The 24,186-nt window shown below is 41.1% G+C and overlaps 1 protein-coding gene across 2 annotated transcripts in view; it reads left to right on the top strand.

The window, feature by feature from the left end:
- The window catches only part of GREB1 (growth regulating estrogen receptor binding 1), a 150,660-nt gene that overhangs the window by 84,445 nt on the left and 42,029 nt on the right, over window positions 1-24,186 (top strand). For both annotated transcript variants that reach the window (XM_007063285.3, XM_043542257.1), the window contains exons 5-14: window positions 11,370-11,552; window positions 11,868-12,011; window positions 13,452-13,577; window positions 15,694-15,816; window positions 16,495-16,632; window positions 18,719-18,904; window positions 19,665-20,015; window positions 20,792-20,920; window positions 23,318-23,443; window positions 23,919-24,116. In XM_007063285.3, coding sequence (XP_007063347.2) covers window positions 11,370-11,552; window positions 11,868-12,011; window positions 13,452-13,577; window positions 15,694-15,816; window positions 16,495-16,632; window positions 18,719-18,904; window positions 19,665-20,015; window positions 20,792-20,920; window positions 23,318-23,443; window positions 23,919-24,116 — 1,704 coding nt within the window. The remainder of the gene's footprint in view (window positions 1-11,369; window positions 11,553-11,867; window positions 12,012-13,451; window positions 13,578-15,693; window positions 15,817-16,494; window positions 16,633-18,718; window positions 18,905-19,664; window positions 20,016-20,791; window positions 20,921-23,317; window positions 23,444-23,918; window positions 24,117-24,186) is intronic.

Here is a 24,186-nt window from a genome sequence, read left to right as displayed (position 1 = left end):
GTACCCAGCAGAGGACTTTGGATGCTACTGCAGTATGTATGTATGTACACATAAAAATGAGAGTTAGAAGTCAAAGTTTTGATTTGACACATAAGCAGACAATATTGTGTGTCTGTCCTTGGTCTTAAAATAGAAAATATTTCATGACAAGGATAGTGGGGAAAACACAGGAATTTTGTTATTCATCAGTTCAGGTGTTTGGCCCCTGAACTGTAATTAGGTTCTGGTATCTGGTTGGTAGTGGTCACAGCCCTTCTGATAAGTTATGGGCCTGATTCAAAGCCCACTGAAGTCAATGAGAGTCTTTCCTTTGGCTCAGGCCCAGTATTACTGTTGACAGTAGTATTGAAAAGCCTCTAACATCTGAAATCATATGGATGAATGAGCTAATTATGAACATGATAAAAACTGAAGTAGTTTGTGTAATTAGGTGCAGTGATTTTAAATCTACAAGAAAATTATGGGTTTTGTTGGTCATGCATTTTGAAGTTTAATATGTAGCATTTTTTCTCAAATGGTGCTGTGCCTCTTCTGTGCAACACTGAGCTTTAATTATTGAAAGAAAGAAAGAAAGAAAGAAAGTTGTTACTGGGTTTGTTAGCCTTTTTGTTGATCAAGAAATAATCCTCGCAATTTCTCTTTTACCAACGCCAAAGGTTCTGATGTGAACTCGGTTGCTATCTCAATTTGAATAAGACTGAAAGGCATTTGGGATAACAGCATAGTGTGAAGGTGCATAATGTAACTCCATGTACAGTAATGTCTTTCGCCATGGGATCTTACTGACTTGGATTGGCCACAATACAATTGAACAGTGATTGTAAAGGAATTAAGGGGGTTGTAAATCAGCCAAGTGTTGTCATTTTAAAGATACAGACAGGAATGCTGTACCACTCAATTCATTCACTGCTACCACTATTAACAACTTAAATTCCCTAGGCTGTAAGCACAGAGGAAGTAGTATATTTGTTAATTGCATGCTAAACAAGAACAGAAAAGGACAATAAGGAGTATATGATATTTACGCACCATTTTTTGTGCTACTTGTGTCCTCAGTTTGCACATTCGATGCTATATTAGTTGCCTGTAAGCTATTTATATGCTTATTTTTGATAATTTTATCACACATGAAAACCAATGAAGCAAACACTTTGCTTTTGTGAAACATTTTAGCAAAGCTGTAGAATTACCCCTGGAAAGTCTGGAATAAACTTCAACCAAAAAGAAGCTACATATTTAAGATCCTGATTCAGGCCACAGAATTTGCAAACAAAGGAACACTCCTGAGTCCTATAATCTGATAAAGAATAGGGTGCAGTTTATTGTCAGCAGGGTAGCACGGTGGTGGAACAACAGTCCATTGATCATATTTAGGTAAATAAAGATTGCTTGGTTCTGTTTTCACTAGCTGTGTCTTCATTGCCACTGGGAGTGAGCCTCCCAGCCTGGGTAGACAGCCTTGCCTATCAGGATTCGAGCTAGCACGTGTCTTGGGCTGCAGCGTGGGCTCTCACGCATAGGGGGTCAGGTGGACTTGAGAGCCCAAGCTCCAGCCCAAGGTGCAATGTCCACACTGCTATTTTTAGCACGCTAGCTCGAGTTCTGCTAGCAAGAGTATATCTAGGCTTGCTCCCAGCTGCTGTGTAAACATACCTATGTATGCTGGTGTAAACCAGGATTAACTCTGTTGCAGTCAATGGAATTATACCAGGGTCTGTGAAATTAGAATCCGGCACACAGTCTCACAAGCCAAACCGTTTTATTGACAAATAAAAGGTATTGTCTGTGACAACTGAGCTTGTCTTCAATTCATTGTTTGCTGGACTAAGATGATTACCACTTCGTCTTGCACTAAATTCAAGCTGACAACTGCAAAGGACTTTATTGAAAGGAACATAAGAACATAGAAACATAAGAACAGTCATACGGGGTCAGACCAATGGTCCATCTAGTCCAGTATCCTGTCTTCTGACAGTGGGCAAAGCCAGGTGCTTCAGAGGGAGAGAACAGAACAGGTAATCATCAAGTGATCCACCCCTTCTTTTTATTTGATGGCTCTGAAAGAAGGGAACAGTTTAATTATTCCCGAAAGTCTGGGTTTGAGACCATTTTCCTTTGCAAAACTGTGGGTATGTGTATTTATAAACAAAATGGAAAATGGTGCCCCAAAATCTTTAGTAACTATAGAGGTAACAGACTCGATTTTCCAAAGTGCAGAGTACTTACTGAGAGTCCATTGGAACTGAGGGCATCTGGCACTTTCCAAGAGGTGCTGAGCACCTTACAGGATTAGGTGCAATGTTTGTAACCCATGAGACACCCCATTTTCTTTCCTAAGTCAGTGGTGTTTGTGTCAAGGGGGAGGGTATTGTTCCCTATTGTAGATTATCCAAAAGTAATTTATTTATAAGGAAAACACACCCAAGAAATGTCTTAGTGGTTTCCAGGCTATTCTTGAGCTGGCTCCATATCAGTTTGTGGATATGCCTTGGGGCATTTGTAGGCTCAGAAGGAAAATATACCCGAGGATCATCTCATAGTTTCCTGACGTTATCTTTTGACTCCTAGTCTTGTCTCCATGACAGGCTGTTGACATGCCTCTGGGGCATGGATAGGGTTGGTTTATTGATTATGGTAAAAGGTTGTATTACTCTCCTAGATAGCTCTTCCTGTGATTTGTGTGCCATTCGTATTTGAGAATGAATTACATCTAATATTCCAATGGAAAGGCCCCCTTCCTGGAAACGTGTGGGTGTCTGCTTCAAGCACAACCATTTGTGTGTAATAGCACAGGAGCCTTAATTCGTACCCTGAGAAGCTCCTAGTCATTGCACCAGCTTATCTTTATTAATCAGAATTAGATTCCTTGCCTCACAGCCCTGCAAGGAACTCAGTGTTTTGCCATTAAGAAGCCTTTTCCTTGTGCCTGGAGATCTGCTAGAAACTAATGGAGAAGGCAGTGTTGTGATTGGGATCATTGTTTCCCCAACAAATGCAGCTAAAACATTCCCCCCCCCCCCCCCCCGCAAAAAAGGTTTTTCTGTTTATTTTCCCCACTTTTCATGCCTTGAAGTGAGACTGTGAGGACAAACTATGCAGCTAGTGTCTCCTACCATCTTCCTCCCAGAGACAGAAAACAGCTGCACAGATCATCCCCACTTCCATTGCTAGGAGTAAGAAGTCGTTTAGTCACTGGCTGGGGACAGAATAATATAGCAGAAAAGATTAATTTGCGTATTGTTTGTAAGCCTGGTTGTGGATGAAAAGTTCCAGTGTGAAGTATTGTATAGTTACTACTATCATTGGATGAAATGCACAGGGTGTATACCAAGCTCATTATAATACCAAGCAGGACCGAGCACTCTTGCCAGGTCTTATAAAAACAAACCTTTCTTCAGACTTCAGATGAAGTTGAACTGAAAGGCCCTCCACACTGGGCTGGGATTAGGATCGCGGTGCTGGGGTAGAGTGTGCATACATGGAATGGTGGGTCGCAGACAAAAAGACACAATGCAGTTGGTGGGTCACCTTATGAAAAGGTTTGGGAACCACTGCTCTATTTAACCACTGAGCAGGGGCAGCCTAGTCAGGATCAGTGCAAACAAACTTTTCCAAACTGTCCTACTAATGATCCTCAGTCCTGACCCAGAGAGTCAGTAATTGTACAGTAAGAAGACAGGTCAGTCTTCATGCTCTGTCAGTCCTTTGCCTCTCTGCTTTAACTAACTGACAACTGAGTGTACTTGTCTGCTAGGTTGTGGACAGATTCATCGAAATCCATTTCATATAGACTGCTGAAGATTTTTCAGATGGTAACAACCTTCAGTCACTATTGATGTAGGTGGATTTGAACTGCTGACCTGGAGGTGAAAAGCTTTTATCCCCTATACTCTATGAATTGATCTCTTGTTCTCTTGTGAAATCAACCTTATGACATAGATAAATTAGGACAGCTGCCCTGAATCCCCTGACCTTTGTCCTTTCTATAATGTATGGAAGCCTATTTGATTTAGTTTATTTATGAAACTACCTGTCTTTCGTATAAATTGCTGCTTCCAGACATTGGCATGTAAATGTGGCATGTGAAGAGGAAGGGAATAGTGAAATGTCTGAGTTCTCATCTTGCAGAATCCCTGTTGCTATATATTGGGTCATGAATAAGGTCAGAATGATGCTTTTTAAACCTGTGAATTAGCCATATGATGATGATATAAGTGCTGGATGGCATCTTTATTTCACCATGATCTGAGCACAATATCAACTCTTGAAAACAAAATGAGATCCTCTTAGGATCTCTTATCAGTCAGATAAGGGCTCCCAGTTAGTTGAATGTTCTCAGCTCCACTACGACCCTCTTCCAATCCATATCTGACTGATAAAGGATTTCTTAGGTGCTCTTAATAGTTGACATAAAGTCATGCTGTGTTGTAGTTCTCAAGTTATAGCTGAAATATGCTAATGAAAAATATGTGGGCAAAGCTGGCTGTCAATGAAAGTAGAGTAACAATAGGGGGACATGATATGGATAGCTGTGTTGGAGGGAACTTGAAGCAGGGAGATCTCAGGAGAGTGCAGACAAGCTGGTGGGTGGTAGTGAAAGGAGACAGTTTTGATTTTTAAAAGGCTTTTCAAATAAAAGAAGTTCTAAAATGTGCAGCCTCCGAGTCCCTTTCAAAGCGAGTGGTCAATATTAGATGCATCTGAGACACCGATCAGCTCTCTCATGCATACTGAAATGATTAGTGTCGACAACATTAGGTGGTGTTATAGTACCTTAGCATTAAGTTGTTGTCTTGTATGTTACTATGTGGTGTTATGTGATCTGAGGGGTTTAGGAGGAAGTCAGGTCCTGCCTATGTGTGCTGGAGTTGTTACTTGCAATGTTCCAATAAATCCCTGTGACTATTACAACTAATAGCAGCAGCTGGAAAACCACAATGCTCTGGGCAGGGACTTAGGAGCTGAAATAAGTCTGATCTATGGTGAACATCCAGTCTTGAAAGGGAAGAAGATTTGTACTGCAGGGGTTAAACTGATGACTATTAATCATCAGCCACTGCAGACAACAGGAGATTGGTATGCTGCCTACCGTTTTCAGGACAGATACTTCCACATGGCAATACATCCTGGCTGCAGAAAGTACCTTTGCTTTATAGGAAGAGACATCCACTACCCGTACATGGTGCACCCCTTTGGTCTGTCACTGGCCTCAAAGGTCTTCACAAAATGCAAGGTGGTAGTAGTGGCCCACTTGTGCCACTTAGGTGTCCAAATTTTCCCCTAGCTACACATTTGGCTAGTAGGTGGAGCTCAAGCATCCAAGTCAACAGCAGCATCCTCATTATCAGACAGCTGTTCTCTCATCTGACCCTGAAACTAAGTTTAGACAAATCAAAGTTGAAGTGGATAGAGTGTATAACATTCATAGGAGCAGACCTCAATGCCATAACTGTGATGCCCTGTCTTCTGGTAGTCAGGTTTCAGTCCACTTTGTCTGAAGGCCTAAAATCCAACACAGTTACAGCAGTGCATTCCTGTCTACAACTGCTGGGCTACATGGCCTTGTACGCATATGTAACTCTGCATGCCAGACTTCACCTTCATTGTCTATGGGCCTGCCGTCATTTGGTTGATCTTCTGACTAGGCATCCTCTGGACATGCTCGTTTATAGGGCTGCACGAGTGCTTGAAACCCTGGACTGGTGGCTGGACCCTCACAATGTGTGCAAAGAGTTGCTTTTTCTGTCTCCTGAGCCAGCTTTGACTCTGGTTACAGATGTGTCTACCAAAGGCTGGGGGGCCCACCTTGGTTGACTTTGTGCGCAAGATCTGTAGTCACCCTAGGAGGTGTCTCTACACATATATGTGCTGGAGCCCTGTGTGATTCATTGGGCCTAAGAAACATTTATGTCTACCATTAAAAACCATGGTCATCTGTACATATCTTTTGTAGACATTATGCCATCACTCAGGCCTCTTGGGATGATGGTAGCTTGGGCAAGTAGGAATTGCAGTCTCTATTCAGATCATCCAAAGTCCCTGCATCAGTAAGGGAGCAGCTACGGCATCACCTGCAATAGAATGTATATGTTCACAATCACTTCAAGAAGAAAAATGGGCTACTTACCTAGAGTAACTTGTTTTTTGAGATCTGTTGTGCACATATGCATTCAATGGCTGCCCCACCTTCTCTGCTACTTCGGACAATAATTTCACAAGTAGCAAGAAGGAACGGAGAGGGAGGTGGCAGACACGCCTTTTTATGGCCCTGGCTTAGCACACCAGGAGAGCTGGGGCGCATGTGCTGCCCAGTGGTACCGCTGGCAAAACTCTCTGACTCAAGTGTATTGGGCGCACATTACTCCTTCAGAGGAACGTATATGCAGTTGAATGTATATGTGCACAATGCATCTCAAAGAATAAAAGTTACTGTAGGTAAGTAACCATTTTATTTACTGAAGGACACCTAGACTGGGGAAATCTTTGCAGTTCAGGAACGATTATCCATTGATCCAGCTACCAACTTGTTAGTGTATGATGGTAACAGGATTGTTTTTCTAGCAAGCTTACAGAGAACGATACTAGATCATCTGGGGTATGAAAAGACACTGAGCTGTGTATCTGACAGATATTTTGGCTGGGTGTGGCTGCAGATGTTAAGGACTAGGTACTTTCCCGCTTTACCTGTCAGGAAAGGAAAGCGCCAGCAAGAAGAGGCAGAATTCCTTTAGGAGCACACCAACCCACCAAGCCCTAGGTGTTCATACAGACTGAATTGGAAAGGCCCTCTGTCAGAAACACCAGCTGGAAATTGGTATTTGCTGATAGTGTGTGACACCTTCTCAAAGTATGCTGTGGCATGACCACTGAAGGATAAAAGGACTGAGACTGTCACTGATGAATGGATGAAACATGTAGTGTTGCAGTTTGGCCCACCAAACTGCATCTAAAGTGATCAGGAGAAGGAATTTGAATCATGGTTGTTACAGGAGGTTTTCTGACAACTCCAGATAACCAAGGTGAGGACTGGTGTTGCCCACCCTGCAAGTAATGGGAGTGTGGAGAGAGTGCATCACTGGCAGTCTGTCAGCAAAGACCAACGAGACTGGGATACTAAGTCACCTTTTGTTATCTTTGCATAGAACATAAACATGCACTCACCTATCCATTACTCTCCTATGAGGTTATTCTGCACACTCATGCTTCCCTGTGACTTGATGTTCAGGCTGCAAGAACTGACAAGACCCCCTGCTACTACGCAGGTGGGTGTTGTGGCGGAGTCTTATATCAGTGACTCAAAGACAGCATTCCAGAAGGTGGAGGAACAGATGAGTTGGAAGCGAGCGTGTCAAACACAAGATGCCAGGAAAAAGGAAAATTATGTGCCCACCCAAAAAGGAGAGACGGTGTAGCTCCGCAACTGGAAAAAACAGTCTGGAAAAAATCCCCAAAGTACTCCTTTTTGGAGGGGATGTTACACAGTGATTAAGAAACTAAACAGCTTATCTTTACTGATACAAAACAGCAAGACCGTGCCACTTTGCATCAAAAACTGGTGCACACATTCACTGAAAGAAAGGGGAAGGAAAACACTGAGGATACCCAACAATTATTCCAGAAGGATGCAGAACAGGATTTGGAGGTACCCCCAGAAGGTTCTTGTGGCTCATAATGGGAGGCCAGTTGTGTAGGATGAATTGCTGGGATATTCTTGGGACCTCAGCACATGCTGTCTTCAGCAGGCGGGGTGTGTACAACAAATAGAGGACATGAACCCTGCGGTCACTGATAATCTAGATCCAACTATGAATGAGGTGTCAGTGACGGAATAAAGGCCTCTAGTGGGCAGACCAACACAGAAACCTGCATGGATGGTGGACTACCTGGGTTCCTAGGAGTTACTGTTTTTAAACTCTTATTTAACTAGAGTGGGAAAAGTTGTAATGGTTAGTGTAGACAGCAACTCCACCAGTGTATGGTGTAGACAGTGCTAGGTCGACAAAGGAATTCTTCCGTCGACCTAGCTACTGCCTCTTGGGAAGGTGATGGGAGAATCGCTCCTGCAGGCACAGGTAGTCTCTACACTGAAGCACTACAGCGGTGCAACTGCACAGCTGCAGCTGCGCCGCTGTAGCATTTAAGTGTAGATGAGCCCTAAGTGAAGATTAGGTTTCCTAATTAATCTCACATGGCTGAATGATATTGCTCAGGGGGCCCTTAAAGGCTATGGAACCTTTCAGTGCAGTCTCTGCTAGTTTGAGTGGTCCAGGCTGTGGTCACTGATCTAAGTGAGTCACTTAGGAAGCTTAGTAGGAAGCTGGTCATGGAGCACGAAATCTTTTCAAGCGTACCACAGAGCAGGCACTGTATCATGGAAACTGATCCAAGTGGCTCTGTAGTGCACGTGAAAAGATGTCGTGCTCCATGACCTGCTTCTTCCTGGACAGCTGTTTCTATCACCAGTTTTGGCAACCTGGTAGTCGGTCTCAGCAAATAGATAAAGTCTAGAACAGGCACAGACAACACTGTCTTGCCATAGGAAATGGTTTCTTCTATGGTCAGGCTTAAAAAAAAACATCTGGGTAGGTGTCAGTGTAGGGAAAAGTTCACTGCTGCTGGCCACGCTTTCTGTGTTCTGTGGATGAACAGGAATTTCATTCTCCAGTTTATGCCCCTTTCATGAACTCTGAATCTGGTTAGAACACATGTAATACTGTACAGCTTTAAGAAAAGGAGTAGTTGTGGCACCTTAGAGACTAACAAACTCTAAGGTGCCACAAGTACTCCTTTTCTTTTTGCGAATACAGACTAAGACGGCTGCTACTCTGAAACCTGTACAGCTTTAATCACTAGGTTTTATTTTTGGTTCCTTTTACTGTTGCTTTAATTACTGAGGTAGCTGAAGGTTTTCTTCTGTTACTGTTGATATTTGTGTGATGTTAGACAGATGGTTTTGTGATACCTGGTTTAACATGGAGGCTTATGCAGAGTGCTAATTTGTCCTAGTGTTATAAGTCATAGTGACCTTTACTAACCCGTATACCAGAACCTGAGATGTAACAGTCATATTTCAATACACTCCAACATATCCCCAGCAAAAAGACCTAGTACCCTTAGATACCAGCCCAACAAAGGATGAATTCTGGCCTTTAATACATTCTGCTGAGCCATTACGAGGCTAATGAGGAGGGTAATCAGATTTGTAAGCAGAGCGAACAATACTTTTCCTTGTATTCGCCTTCTGAACAGGTGTTTATAGAGCATTATATTTCAGTGGCTTGCTTTTAGTTTTCCTTATCTCAGTAAAACAAAAATGTTGGCAGTTAATTTGAAAACGTAGTTTGTGTGAAAGATGTGACTTAAAATATTAACATAACCTTCCCTATTATCACCTACTGAACAGGGAGCCTTGTCTTGCATCCATTGAAGCCAAGGAGAGTTTTGCTATTGACTTCAGTGGGTTTAGGATCAGGCAAAATTGTAGCCTTGTAAGGAGAGTTGGTGCAGTGCTGTGCCACTCCACAAGGGGCCGCAGGAGTGGTTGTGTCTTAAACTCCTCCCGGAACCTCTTAACAGACAGGATGGGTGAGTAAGAAAGATATGGGCTGGCTTGTGGACAGCTGTGAAGGCCCCTTCTCAATGAGCAGCAGTGGCCAAAAAATGTGGAGATCTATAAAGACTGGGGTAGAAAATAATACTGAAAATATTATCATGCTGCTATATAAATTGATGGTACATCCTCATCTGGAATAATGGGTTCATATGTGGGCACCTACCTCAACATAAATAAAGCAGAAACCGAAGGAGTTCAGAAGTGGGCCAAGAAAATCATTATAGGCATCAAAAACTTCAGTATAGAGAGAATTTAGCAAGATTGTGACTCTTTAATTTAGAGGAGAGGTGAATAAAATGGAAATGATAGGAGGATTCAAAATAACAAATGGTGGAAAGTAAAACCATTCTTATTTACTCTCTTATAACCCAGAAAACAAGGACATTCAGTGAAATTGAAGAGTAACAAATTTAAAACTGATAAAAGAAAGTAGTTTTAACATATGAGTAATGAATCTGTGGAATTCATTGCAGCAATATATTGGACCATGAACATTTCAATACTAAACCAGACCTGGGCTCCATGTAGTTCACTATCCTGTCTCCAACAGTGGCCAGTACCAGATGTTTGAGAGGAAGGTACACGCAACCTCATATTAGACAGATGTGGAATAATCTGCTCCCTACATTAGGTGTCTTCCTAACCCTGATAGGTAGGGTTTGGCTTAAGCCTTGAAGTATGAGGTTTAATATCCTTTCCAAAACGTGCTAGCGTTAACTATGATGATTCTGAATATTCTTGTTATCTATATAAATGTCCAGCCCCCTTTTTTGAATCTTGCTTTAAAGATGTGCTTAATACACATTTAAAGTTAAGCACTTGCTCAGTGTTGTCTTGCACAGGGATAGATTTAAACACATGCTTAAGTGCTTTCTAGTCAGGGCCTTAATAGTCTAAGGCTTTGTCTACACTGCCAATTGAACGACACAACTTTTGTCATTCATAGGTGCTTTAAAAAGCCCCTCCCCCCGAAAGACAGAAGTTTTGCCACAGCAAGTGGCACTGTTGACAATGCGAACCCCGCTCATAGGGGGTGGAAGCATTTTGTCAGCAAAAGTGCCGTCAAACAGCATTTACGCTGCCTGACTTTTAGCGACACGGCCATGTCGCTAAAAGCTGTGTAGTGTAGACCAAGCTTAGAATGCCTGTTTTCATTCCTATGACCTGGGTATGAAGGGATCTGGGATTTTTTGAAAGTGGTCTGAAATGAAAAATATAACCACAGGCAATGAAAACAAGGTATGTATTTACTAACTGTGAAATTAGTTAATTTAGGAAACCTGATGGCCAAGTGCAATTTGGAGGGTTTGACATAATTTTTTTAGTAAGAAAATGTTTGTATCAGATCTGGGGTGGCCAACCTGAGCCTGAGAAGGAGCCAGAAGTTACCAATGTACATTGCCAAAGAGCCACCGTAATACATCAGCAGCCCCGCATCGGCTCCCCTGCCGCTCCCAGCACCCCCCACCCACCGGCAACCCCACCGATCATCTTAGGGCCTGTGGCAGAGCCAGGGGTTGAGCAGTGAGCACCCTCAGCATGTTGGAAAGTTGGTGCCTGTAGCTCCAGCCCCAGAGTCGCAAGGAGCCGCGTATTAACTTCTGAAGAGCTGCATGTGGCTCCGGAGCCACAGGTTGGCCACCCCTATATCAGATGAATTATTTACAACAAACGCTCACCATCCCACGGGAAGTGATGTGTCTACATGTCACTGACACCTATCTTACCAGATCTTTTGTATTGTTTATTTTATCAGGTTTCTCTGGCAATTGTGTTGGCTGTGGCAAGAAGGGGTTCTGCTACTTTACTGAATTTTCCAATCACATCAATCTTAAACTGACCACTCAGCCCAAGAAACAGAAACACTTAAAGTATTATCTGGTCAGGAATGCACAAGGAGCTCTTACCAAAGGATCTGTAATCTGCTGGAAAGGGGCAGGTGAGATAATGAAGCTGTCTTGTTGGAGCTCTGGTTCTTGTCTGCAGAGCTTAGATAGCACAGAGATTGGCGTCTGAGAAAAACCTGAGATAGACAGATAAACGAAGGAGTCTTTAAAGCTAGGTGATTACTAAAGAGCAGCTGTAGAAAGCAATTGACTAATAAAAAGATGGCATGTTTGACAAACTGTTAGTGCCCGCTTTCCAAATATCATAACAACTGATTCAAATTAGTTCATGTTTTAAACTCTCAATTTAAATTTGCAAAGATAAAGCTCTTGTATCGCTTCTCAGTGGAAGGGTCTTGTTTTCTTAGAGTTCAGAGGCCGACAGGCTTCATCCGGTCCTTGTTCAAGCACTTTGTTCCAACCGCCAGAGAGTTCGGGCCCCACGCTAACCACCGCAAGTGAGCTTGTTCCAACACCAAACCCAAATGCTCCGGCTGGGACTCAACAAACAGGTAACTTGGAGAAGAGAAACCCTTTGGGTTACTAAGTATTCTTATTTGTGTGTGTGTAAATGGAAACACATAGCACAAAATGAATAAAATGCGGATATCTGGGTTAACTAAATCAAGTAACTGGTATAATAATGTCATCGCTCTGAAAAAAGAAAGTTAATGGTTCTTTGAAGGCTTTTTCATCACAAGCGGTTTTTCAAAGTAATTAATGAAGAGTTGACAAATAGCTTAATGTTCAGAAAATGTTTCTCTTCTGGAGTCAGTGAGCTTCTTCATAGCTAGGACAAGCCAAATCTTTGAGATCCATCTGTTGTAAGGTGGTGAAAGTGGGCTTTACCATTTTGCAGCTGTTGCTTATCTAGCCACAAATGCTTTGGAAATCAGTTTGTTTATTTCAGTTTTTTTCAGTTTGTTTCCTGTTTATTTCAGTTATTTCCTCTGATCCAGTCTATTTTATGATATGAGTGGGAATCCTCTTTATTGCAGAGATTATATGGAAGTTGGGTTGAAAGCTTCTGTTTTTTTCTTTTGCTAGTAAAGACATTGGTTTATTTTTTATATTTCAGACAAATTAAGGTCAGGTTTTCATATTTTTTAAAAAATAACCATTATCTTTTATGGTTAAAAATATTTTCTTTCTGAAGGTTTTGCTTTTCCATTTCCTGGGGTGCATAGGTAGGTGTTTACTGATGAAAGGTGAAATGATCTCTCTGAATTTCCTCCTAATGAAATCAGCTGTCCAGTGTCTTGTGAGTGTGATGGGTATTTGTATTTTGAGAACTTCAGCAACTCCACTGACATTTTTATTATCTCTATCAGAGAGGAGCCTGAACTCCAAATATATTAAACAGCTGAGATTTGGAAACCTGGTGTCTATTGAGAACAAACCATTAATCCCCCTAGGACATCACTGATGTATATATATTTTCAAAAGATGAATGTAGAAAAAGTAAAAGTTATAAACAGAGTTAGGGTCAGTCAAATCTACCTATTTATTAATGTGACACTGTCAACTCCTGATAAATAAAAAGATGTTTGGAAAAAAATGTAAACTCAAAATTTTGCTTGAGTTTATTTGTATTGATACAATGCTAGATTCTTTTCATTAAGGCCCATTCCTGCAATGAGCTTCCCATGGAAGTAGGTGTCTTCATGCTGATGGGCTGAATGTGTGGATCTGATTGCAGGACTGGGGCCTCATCCACATGTAAACCCCAAGTAACTCCAGTGAAGTCGGTGGAGTTCCACTAGTGTAAAACTGATATGAGATCCAAATTGGGCCCACTGTGTTCAGTGCTGTAAACACAATGAGGGGTTCCTTAGCTGATGTAAATTCTCCTACCTCCATTGAAATCAGAGACCAATTGATCAGTTCATTACACCATCTGAGGAAATGCCTCTCTAATAATTTATTTAAAATAACTTCTTTTTTTGTGGCAGGCACAATATCTGATCATCTCCCATCAACAGCAGCATTAGGTTCAACTGTTTACAATGGCAAAGATTCTCCCAAACAACAGCTGGTGAAAAATAACCTGCCAGCTCTGACAAGACCATCAGTCTTAGGTACCTTTGAACTTTGTGTTTAACTGATCTAAATTGTATATTCTGATTTGGTTACCTGAGGAGAACTCAGAATATTCTATTTGGCATAAATTCGTCTGTTCCTGGATCAGAATATTCCCCTAAGAGTCATTGTGTTAATAAAATCTCTTGTTCCTTATTAACTTTCAGGGTGTGTTGTATGTATTTTCTGACACGGCTTCTGTAGAAGTCAGAACAGTAATTTATTTTTTTTTACTTCATTTTACTCTTATTTTAGTTTGAAAAGAAAGCAGCCTTTATTCGGCGTCCAGACTCTTGGAAGGATTTGTCTGTGTCGGTTTCTTATAGTCACTCCAGAACACGTTTTATACATCAATTCAATGATCCAGGAAAGCTTTATTCTGACCAGTCAGAAGCTACTTATCAAAGGATGCAGTCCACACTGGGAAATACCAGATTTTAAGACACTGTTCACATTACTCTTTGTTTAAATATTGTTTTTAAATGGTTCTCCAGCATGGTTCTGTCTGATCTGTGATTTCCAACCTTTTCTTCACGAGCACCATGGAGCTGCTGTTTGGGCAGGAAAACTCTGAATAGCCATATCATAGCCAAAATCAGATTATAGGTTAATTTTAGGTAATCTTCACTGAATTGCACTGGCAGTATGCCTCATCCTGGTTCAGTTTCTATGCCCACTCAGTCCTTGACCACTTTGCCTCTCTAAGTGAATGGGCACTTGCTTATTAGAAAATGGACTGATCTCACCTTCTCATTTCACAAAGAAAACCATCAGATGTCAGTGAATTACATAACCCATGTGAGACCTGGTAGGATTTGGGGATTTGCAAAAATAAATACATTATATTGATTTGCTCTTCTTGAAATTGTGCCTTCTGCTGTGGATTATGCTGGAAAGATAAGTAATTGAAAGTAGAACAAATGGCCATATATTGCCCTCATGTGGGGAAAATATAAAGGACAAAAGGCTATCTTTTTGGTAGATACTAGCTCTATGATGACTCTTCAAGTGAATAATTTTATTCCAGATCTGAAGGCATGCTAGTTCTGCACATATATTGTAGTTTATTTTTGTATAGTATCTTTTATAAAGAAAATATAACCTTTCTTAATCTATAAGACTCAAACTCAGGTTTTGAAGTGTACATGGGAATAACCATTCTGTTGTCAAGATAGCCTTGACAGTGCGAATAGATGTACTGGTACCTTTGCATATTAAGGTATGGCGAGATTAAGAGCTCAGTCCTGCAAGGTTCTGAGCAAAACCTAGAAAACTCTTAACACCCACTGGTCAGAAATACCAATTGGTAACAGTGCAAATTCACCATTCTGGAAAATTGCAGAAATGCCCAGGAAAACACAAGAAATCAAAGACCAGGAACTTCAGCAGAAATGTGGCTCAGCATGGTAATTGGTAGTACAAACCAAGGTGCAGGAGCCAGCTGCTGAGTCTCTTCAGCTGCCAACCTTGAATATCAGAGAAATAGAGCTGATAGCCAGTGTGGGGTGGCAAAAATAATGATGGTGGGTAATGTTTTCAAAAGCTCCTAAGTACCATTATGTTTCAATGGAATTTAGGTTCCTAACTCCCCGAATGTACTTTGGTAAATTTTATCCAATGTCTCCTAATTGCTAAATCTGCTCATTTTGAGTCTCGTATCTGGACATACAAGGAATAAAACTTATATGTTCTTGGCTTGCAGGGTAAGAACATATTAGTCAATGCTATACTAGTACCATTTTCCCAGAACTCACAGTGCTGTAAAATAGATGAACTATGCTACAATAAAAACAAGGAGGACTTGTGACACCTTAGAGACTAACAAATTTATTTGGACCTAAGCTTTCATAGGCTAAAACCCACTTCATCGGATGCAGTGAATCACAGGTCCCTGCTCTGGAGAGTTGAAATTATTAAGGTGTAACATAGCACAGTAAAATAAAGGTCATATACAGACTAGTGAGTCTGTGTGCATGTCTGATGCAATCTAGTAGAATAATTATAGGGCTGGTCTATGAAAAATCATATTGGACTGTCATGCGTGTGATTTAACAAGTTAAAAATATTTCTCCATTTTGCATATTAATAATTTTCTCATGTATTAATATTACCCAGGCACTTTAACAAATTCAGGGCCTCCTAAAAAGCGCCACAAAGGATGGTCTCCAGAGTCGCCATCATCTACTGAAACTTGGAACTTGCAGCCCAACCTGCAGACTCCAAATAGAAATAAAAATGGTAAATTGGCTGAATTGTTTTGTCTGAAAGATAATGAGTGAGGGGTGAGATTTCACAAGGTATTTAGGATCCTAAAGATCCACTGAGGTGCCTCAGATGATTTTCAAAAGTGCCTCAGCATCTAACTGCCCTTGAAATCAGTCTTGTAATCTACTAGCTTTCCTTAAAATAGTCTTTTTACCTCCTGTTGTTTGGAGTATGATTGCTGTCAAAAATGGGACACTGAAAAAAGTGATACATTTTGGTGAATTTTAATTTCCCTCTCAATACCTAGATAGCAAGAACATTCCCTTGGAATCAGAATATCTGAATATGTTACTATAGTGGAAAAATGCAGATCATACATGTTTGCTGTTGATAAAGCCACGCCTGCCCATATTATTGAATTTGTGCCAGCATGTTGTTTTTCATGCTCATTTTTCAATCTTTAGACACATGTGATACTCAAGGGCTTGGAAATGTAATTATTACTTCGAGGAAGCTAACATAATAAATACAGGCTTTATTAGCATTTCATGAGTCATTTGTTTTGTAATTGTAAAAAGAATGGAACATTGATCTTGAATGCAGATGCTGGTTGGTGTTTAATACTCTTCATCAAGAAAAACAATGTTGTGAATTTATTTGCATCAATATGATTATTACTTGATTGTATTAACATTATGAATTAATTCTTAGATGTGGGAGGCCTATCGTGTTTGACACATTCTACTCTGGTGGGACCAGTCTCTTCTCCAATGGTGGGCTCTGGAGAACCAGTTTCTGTTCCTGATAACTTGCTGAAAATATGTAAAGCAAAACCAGTTATATTTAAAGGTAAAAAACCTATCCATGTGTGTAAGAGACATGCAAAGATATGGGCCTGCTTTTAGAATTCAGGGAAGAAACTTTAAACACACTGGACACAGGCTTAAAGGCAATTTAATGTATTTGGAGAGCAAACTTATATAGCATTTTATATGTGCAAACATTAACTAATTAACTGGATAATTATAAGAAATAACCCAAAAACCCAACCAGTCACCCTCCCCCCAAAAACCCCTAAAACAAACAAACAAACAAACAAACAAAAGCAAAGCTCCAAAGAGCTCAAGGTTGTAATCCTGCTCCCATGCAAATCAAATGCTTAATTCCCATTTACTACTATAGGAACAAGATTGGTCAACAATTAAGGAGTGTAAGGCCATAAATTAGTGCATTGGCCTTTGTAGATTTAAATTTGTGATGGGTCCTCAGTGTTTACATCTCAATCTAGACTAAAGTAGACCTTATCTACATCACAGTTCTATCAGGTACTTTAGGAACACCTGTAGTCTTTGTCTGGGTTGGGATGGGGGAAGTATTAGAAAGCATTGCAGCTTTGGTGCATTGTGAGGGACAGATGTAAAGCTTGCACAGTGTGTTCATGTAAAACGCTGGCTAAGTAGTAGGGTATTATCTTTTTTGCGGAGCAGCCATGATAACCTAGGGCACATCTATACTGGAATAAAAGACTCATGGCATGGTCATGGCTGGCCCAGGTCAGCTGACTTGGGCTTGTGCGGCTTGGGCTGCAGAACTAAAAATTATTGTGTATATGTTCGGGCTCGGGCTGGAACCCGGGCTCTTGGACCTTACCCCCTTGCAGGGTCCCAGAGTTTGGGCTCCAGCGGGAGCCTGAATGTTTACATTGCAGTTAAACAGTCCCGTAGCTAGAGCCAGCTGATATGGGCCAGCTGCAGGTATTTAATTGCTGTGTAGACATAGCCATAGAGCTAGGACACACCAGCTGGGATGCAAAATCTAGCGCGCACCAGTGTGTCACACACTAACTGTCCATGTAGACCCTGCTGGCACACACTGAAAGTTCCCTAGTGTGCATTGATGCAGTACTGTTTGAAATGGGACTACATCAGCACACACTGAGTATGCGCAAGGGTCTGCACAGTAAGTGCACACTAGTGTGTTGCACACCTGCACTGTGTAGACAAGCCCTAAGTCAATGTGCAATACTCTTCTTCTCTCAGGGGCGGCTCATTCTGAGCATCTGAAATCAGCAGGAGTTCTGTTCTACATATGAAACTTCACTTTGTAACAACTCTGCTTCCGTGAGTAGGGCTAGAACCTAGGACTTTCAGCCTCTAAAATACAGGCGTCTACCACTTGAGCTACCTCCATTAGCTGGTAATCATCTTCATTTCTTATTCTCTATGTGGAACATTCTCAGTCCTTATCTTTAAGGTGCTCAGTGGCTTGTGCCCAGCATATCTAGAAGATCGCCTAAAGTTCTGGGATGAAGACCCTGGTTGACTTCTCTGCTCATCTGGTTCAGGGGAACTAGGGTAAAGCTCATCTGTGCAGGTGATAGAGCTTTGTTGGAGGCTGACCTGAGACTGTGGAATGAACTCCCACAGGAACTAAGGACCATCACAAACCTCACCATGTTCTGCTCCAACTGCAAGGTGCACTTTGACTGGCCTTCTCTAACTAAACACAAAACAGCATGTACCAAAAAACCTGACAACCAACAAAAACCAACCAAAGAGAAAACCCTACCAAAACAAACCACTCCACACACAGTTGTTCCCCTGGGACGAGGATGAGAGAATGAACCACAGCACACGTGACTGATGTTATTTACATTGCTTAATGTGTTTCTGCAAGGCACTTGGCTTCTGTGGTGATGAGCGCAGTCTAGCAGCAATCTAGAATAGAACTAGTCATTATGGGTACACCACACAGGGAGCCAGGGTGTTACACATGACTTCACCTACTGCTTTTAATCTCTTTTGCTGACTCCCCCGAGCACTGAAATATTATTCGAGCTGTTACCATTTAAAGTGTTAGTAACCTGTTTGATGGCTGCATAGTGAATTATTCAATTAAGTTTATCTGACAAGTGCAAATATTGTTTATATTACAGGTCATGGGAACTTCCCTTATCTTTGTGGGAACCTTAATGACATTATAATCAGCCCTCTTTTGTACACCTGCTACAGAAATTCACAGTCCATATCTAGGGCTTATGAACAATATGGTGCCTCTACAATACAGCCTATTTCAGAGGAAATGCAGCTTTTACTAACCGTCTATTACCTTGTTCAACTAGGTGAGTTTTTTTTCACCTGTGTAGAATCTTGGACTAGAATTATTACATTTTGCCATTGGTGAGTAAAGACTAAGATTTCTTAGATGAGGTGCTTTTTAGATTAACTAAAGGAGCTCCTGCTGTAGTGAAAGAGCTGATTGCTGGATCTTAAAAAAATATAGGGCCAAATACTGAGACGTGCTGAAATGATCCAGACCTCTGCTCTATGTAGGAACCAAGGATGGAACAAAAGTGGCTATATGGCAGATTTGCTCACGCTGACTGTTAGGGCTGCTGAGGCCTGACTTTAAACTATGCTGAGGGTTGCTTTAACCTACACTGAGCATAATGTCTCTCCAACACTAGCCATGCCCTCCCTTCCCCACCAAGCCATGCTCTGATACACCCTGTACACTGGTGGGACTCTGGAAGAGTGAAGTGTAGAGTCGGCAGAGAGTGCTCTTAGCCAATTAGGGATTCCCCAGTGCTGAGGGAATGTTCTGCTCCCAGTTAGGGAAGCTTTACATGGTGACACAAAGGGCCTGCATTGTGGGACCAGAATCTGGTCCTAAATCTTTCATATGGGCAAAGGGCCTGATTCTGCTATAAACCATGTGTAACACCTGTGAAGACAGTGGAGTTGTGTGTGTAAAACCAGAGCAAAATCAGTTCTCAAAGGATTTTAATTTGCTGTATTTTTCAGAGGGGAGGGGCTTTATTTTTAGGTCGACATCATTTGCAAGTGATTTATAATGGGCCTATAATGCTGATGTTTCTTTAGCTCCAGATCAGGTCCCTTTGATTGAGGATTTGGAACAGATATTCATGCGCTCGTGGCGGGAGTCGCACCTCTCTGAAATCCGTCAGTATCAACAGGCCATTCCACAGGCTTTCCCTCCGGTTCCCAGCCAGATTGCACCAATGACGTCGGCCCAGCTTCCCTGGCTAGCTGGGCTGGCAGCCAGCTCTTGCAATGACAGCGTCCATATCATCGAGTGCAGTTACTCTCTGGCAGAGGGACTTTCAGAAATGTTTAAGCTGCTCATTGAAGGGAAGCTAGTGAAGACGAACTATGTGGTGATCATATGTGCTTGCAGAAACCGAGCATTAGATTCCTGCATTGCGGTAACAGGTGAGATCCCTAGTAAAAAATCTTGAGACAAACCTGGAAAACTCCATCATTTTCTGTTCTGAAAAGTTAGTTGGGTTAACTTGCTTTGCATGCCCTTGCACACCCTTGCTTGTGTATGGGTGCCCTTACCCATGCTACTTGCTAACATGCTTTGCCTATTGGTGGACGCAAAGGAGGGTTTTGTGTATGCACACCAGTGCATATGCAAATTTTGAGGTTGGGTCGAAGCCACATAGAAAATGTAGTTATACAGTCCAACTTCTGTGTTTGACTGGAATATCTCCACTAAGGAGAGGTTTGAGCATGTTCTCAGTTTCACAAGGATGTTTTTTCTTTGTGTTCTCCCAAAGACAGCTGAAGTTCTATATAGGCTATGCTGATAATATTGGCAAGAATTCTTGGCACTCTACAGCTTTACTCAGAATAATGGGTTTGAATGTCTATGAAATAACTAAGATCTAAGGGTTCATTTTGAAAGCAGTATGGCTCGGATGAATGACCAGTCCAAGACTGTTTTCGTACAGTCTTTTCCATATATTGCTTTGGAAACATACTTCCCGAGACAAAAGACAAATAGAGGGGGAGCATAAGACTGTTTGTTTGGGGAGGTGGGAGAGAAAGATGCTGATTTCTGTTACTTTTGTTTTGGGGGAATATGCCTTTCGATAGGTATTGTTAGTGTTATTTTATAAATTAAGTAGAGAATTTTTATTTTAATTTGAACGGAATTCAAAATTGAAATTCAAATTAAAAAGAGCTTATTTTTTGTCTTTTAGGGAAGTACCAGGCACGAGTACTGTCTGAGAGCATGCTTACTCCAGCAGAGTATCAGAAAGAAGTTAACTATCAACTAGTTACTGGGAAAGTGGAAACATTGGGCTCTTTTTTTAGCACCCTTTGTCCAGGTACATAACATGCCATAAATAGACACAGTTCTAAAAGCCTGATCCTTGTAAGTCAGTGGGAATTGCAGGAGTTCATCACTTTTCAGGAACAGCGTATATAATAAGAATACGTACAAATGAGACAAGGAAGATCTGGGAAAGCACATTTGGTCTCTCCTTAAGAAATTCTCCTGGAATACGTCAGTTTATAAATGCCTATATTTGACTAAAAATGCATGAACGTATAGTTGTGTTCTATTTCTGACTGCGCAGGACAGACACATTGATGGGTGAATGTGTTTGATGCATGCACATAATTTCCATTGATACCAATGAACATGCTCAGATTAAGAGGAGAATTTGAGTATTCCCCTTCCACACCTCAGCATGCACTCAATCCTGAGCCCTCTAAAATGAGAGAGAGAGTAGTACTGTGGGCTGCTGATCATGGCTCCTTTCCACTTGCAGTCCAGTAAGGTGAAGTAAACAGAGGGGCGCTGGTGCTGCAGGCAGGGAAGCTGGCAAGAACAGTGTGCCCAGCATACATCATGAGCAGAGCTGAGTGAATGAGGGGTTTTGGTTTGGGGGTCTAACCAAAAAAAAAGAAAAAAAGGTTTGAAATGAATTATTTTGGGTTTTGTCACTGAAACAAAAACCAAAAAATAGCCAAACAAGCAAAACATAATTTTGGATTGAAAAACACTGAAAATGAAAAAAAAAACAAACCCAAAATAAAATGGAATGGTTTTGGTTTTTCCTTTTGTTTCATTTTTGGTGGTTTTTCTCCTTTTTCTTTTTGAAAAATAAATATAGCTAAATTTCAAAATGTCATTTTGAAACAAAAAGTCAAATATGTTTTGTTTTGAAATGGTCAGAATGAACTGTTTTGACTTTTTAAAAAAAAGGGAGTTTTTTTTGTTTGGTTTTTTTTTTTTGGCCAAAACTATTTGCCAAATTTGACCTGAATTTGTGAATAGTTTCAGTGCCCAGAAAAATGCATTTTTTAGCAAATTTACTCTTTGCCAAAAAAGTTTCACCTAGTTCTAGTCATAAGCCATCAACTAACCATTTGAGAGTGATTCTGTTTTCTTAGAACCGTCAGACACATTTCTATGTCGGTTGCTGCCTCTGCCCCCATTTTCTATTAAGTATGACTCTCACAAGCACTCAGGTGCTTCTTTTCCTTGGGCAGTAAGAGTAACTGAAAATCCTCCGAATAGCAGCCATGCACATCATGTTCACTCACTAGATTGCAGTTAAGAATCTAGAGCCTGACCCTGCTCAGTTCACTCCGGGTGTACTAATGTGTCTCTGCACAAGTGCTGAGCAAACTGAGCACTCAGTGCTAACGCCGTGTCCTGTATATTTTTCAACAAGACCGAACAGGTAGTAAGGAGGATCCTTATGTGGCTGGATATACCATGATATACAGTGGCACTATTCAGTAAAATATGTGTCTATTTTCTGCATTATGCATAGCTAGAGAAGCCCATATTGCAGGCTTACATGGGCTGCAGAACTTGTTTTGTAAACATCACTTACTGGGATTTAGAAATCAAACTAAGTCTGCAGTGACTGAACTAAAAGTAAGGTTTTATAAGCAATTCAGGTTTGCATTATATTTTATTTTATTTAACAAATAAATTACAATGATATAAAAAGAGACCATATTTTAAGACATAAATCCAAGATGGCAGAGTTAAGATTGAGTATACAACCTTACTTCTCTTGTGCTCCCTCGTTTATGAGTATACCATTTTTTAGTTTACTATGACTCTCTATCCAGTTGGCTACACTGCCTAAATAGAGAGGAAGGATGGATTATGGATAAAGCTCTAGACTGGGACTTTTAAGACCTGGGTTCTGTTTCCAGTTGTGCTGCTGGATGACCTTGGACAAGTCACTTCACCACTCACTGCCTCAGTTTCCCCATCTGTAAAGTGGGTTTAATGATACTGATACCCTTTGTTAAGCACATTCATATCTTCAGATGAAAAACACTGTATAAAAGAGCTAGGGATTGTCTGATTTTTTAAATTTAACATTGTATTAAGTCTTGTGCTTTGCAGGGAATCTTATCTAATGACATTCTTTTATTTTTAAACTTATCCCTTACACTATGGTTGGGACCTGCCTATCCCTTTCCTGTGGGATGATACAGATATATAATTGACCTGGGTTCCATTAACATAGGGCCTGGTTCTCTTGTCTTTTACATCCATTTTCTATTGGTGTAATTCCATTGACTTCAATGAGGTTAGTCCTGATTTACAATGATACAAGTGAGAGGAGAAACTGGCCCATAGTTTCTTTGCCCTGGGTGTTGGTTTGGTTCTGTTATGACTATGGGAACCACTCAGAAAAGAGTTTAATTGTGTACCATGGATACTAATATCCACTGTCCTTTCAATGTGGTAGATGGTGACATTGAGATTCTGCTGGACAAGTTTTATCAAGAAAACCAAGGCCAGAGGTCTTCATCTCTTTCTACTTCAGTGAATAAGCCAACAGCATTGGATATAACTGGAGCAGCTGTGTGCACAAGTAAGTAATGAAGGTGTCTGAAGATGTAGCAGAGCAGAGTGTCTCTCCTTCAAGACAAACTAAGGCCCTAATCCTGCAGTTGGATCCATGTGGGCAGAGCCGTATCCCTTTGCAGAGTCCCAAACTCAGGTTAATAGAAACTCGTCTTGCTTTGGTCCTCCAGGTTTGCATGGATGGAAGTTCCACTTCCTTCCTGTGGATCTCCTAGTTTCTGGACCTTAAGGTCTGGATCTTAAACTGCAGCAGCTGAGCTTCAGCCCTGAGGAGTTTGAGATTCATAGGATTAAAAGAGGATGGTCCACAATTATGCAAATACCCAATTTCACAAAGGTATCTTGGATGCCCCTTTAGCTTTCATGAAAGCAGAGTCCTAACTCAATAAGAAAACTACTTCAAAGATTGCCAGACTTTAGGGAGAGTTTGTATAAGATTAGGCTGCAGTCATTCAGCTAAACAGATTTGTCCCTCTTTCCAGGTTATAATGTTGAACGGCATCAGATTCGTCCATTCCAGCTAGCGGTGGCTCAGAAATTGCTGTCTCACGTTTGCTCAATTGCTGACTCCAGCACTCAAAATCTTGATTTGGGTTCCTTTGAGAAAGTTGATTTTCTGATTTGTGTTCCTCCATCTGAAGTCACCTATCAGCAGACACTGTTTCACCTCTGGCATTCAGGTGCTCATTATTAGCTAGCTTTATTTTATATATGTACAGGAAATTGTTAGCTGCATTTGGGTTTGGAAGG

The sequence above is a fragment of the Chelonia mydas genome, chromosome 3 (assembly GCF_015237465.2).
Source record: "Chelonia mydas isolate rCheMyd1 chromosome 3, rCheMyd1.pri.v2, whole genome shotgun sequence".
NCBI lineage: Eukaryota > Metazoa > Chordata > Testudines > Cheloniidae > Chelonia > Chelonia mydas.
This window is presented reverse-complemented; position numbering and strand designations above follow the sequence as displayed.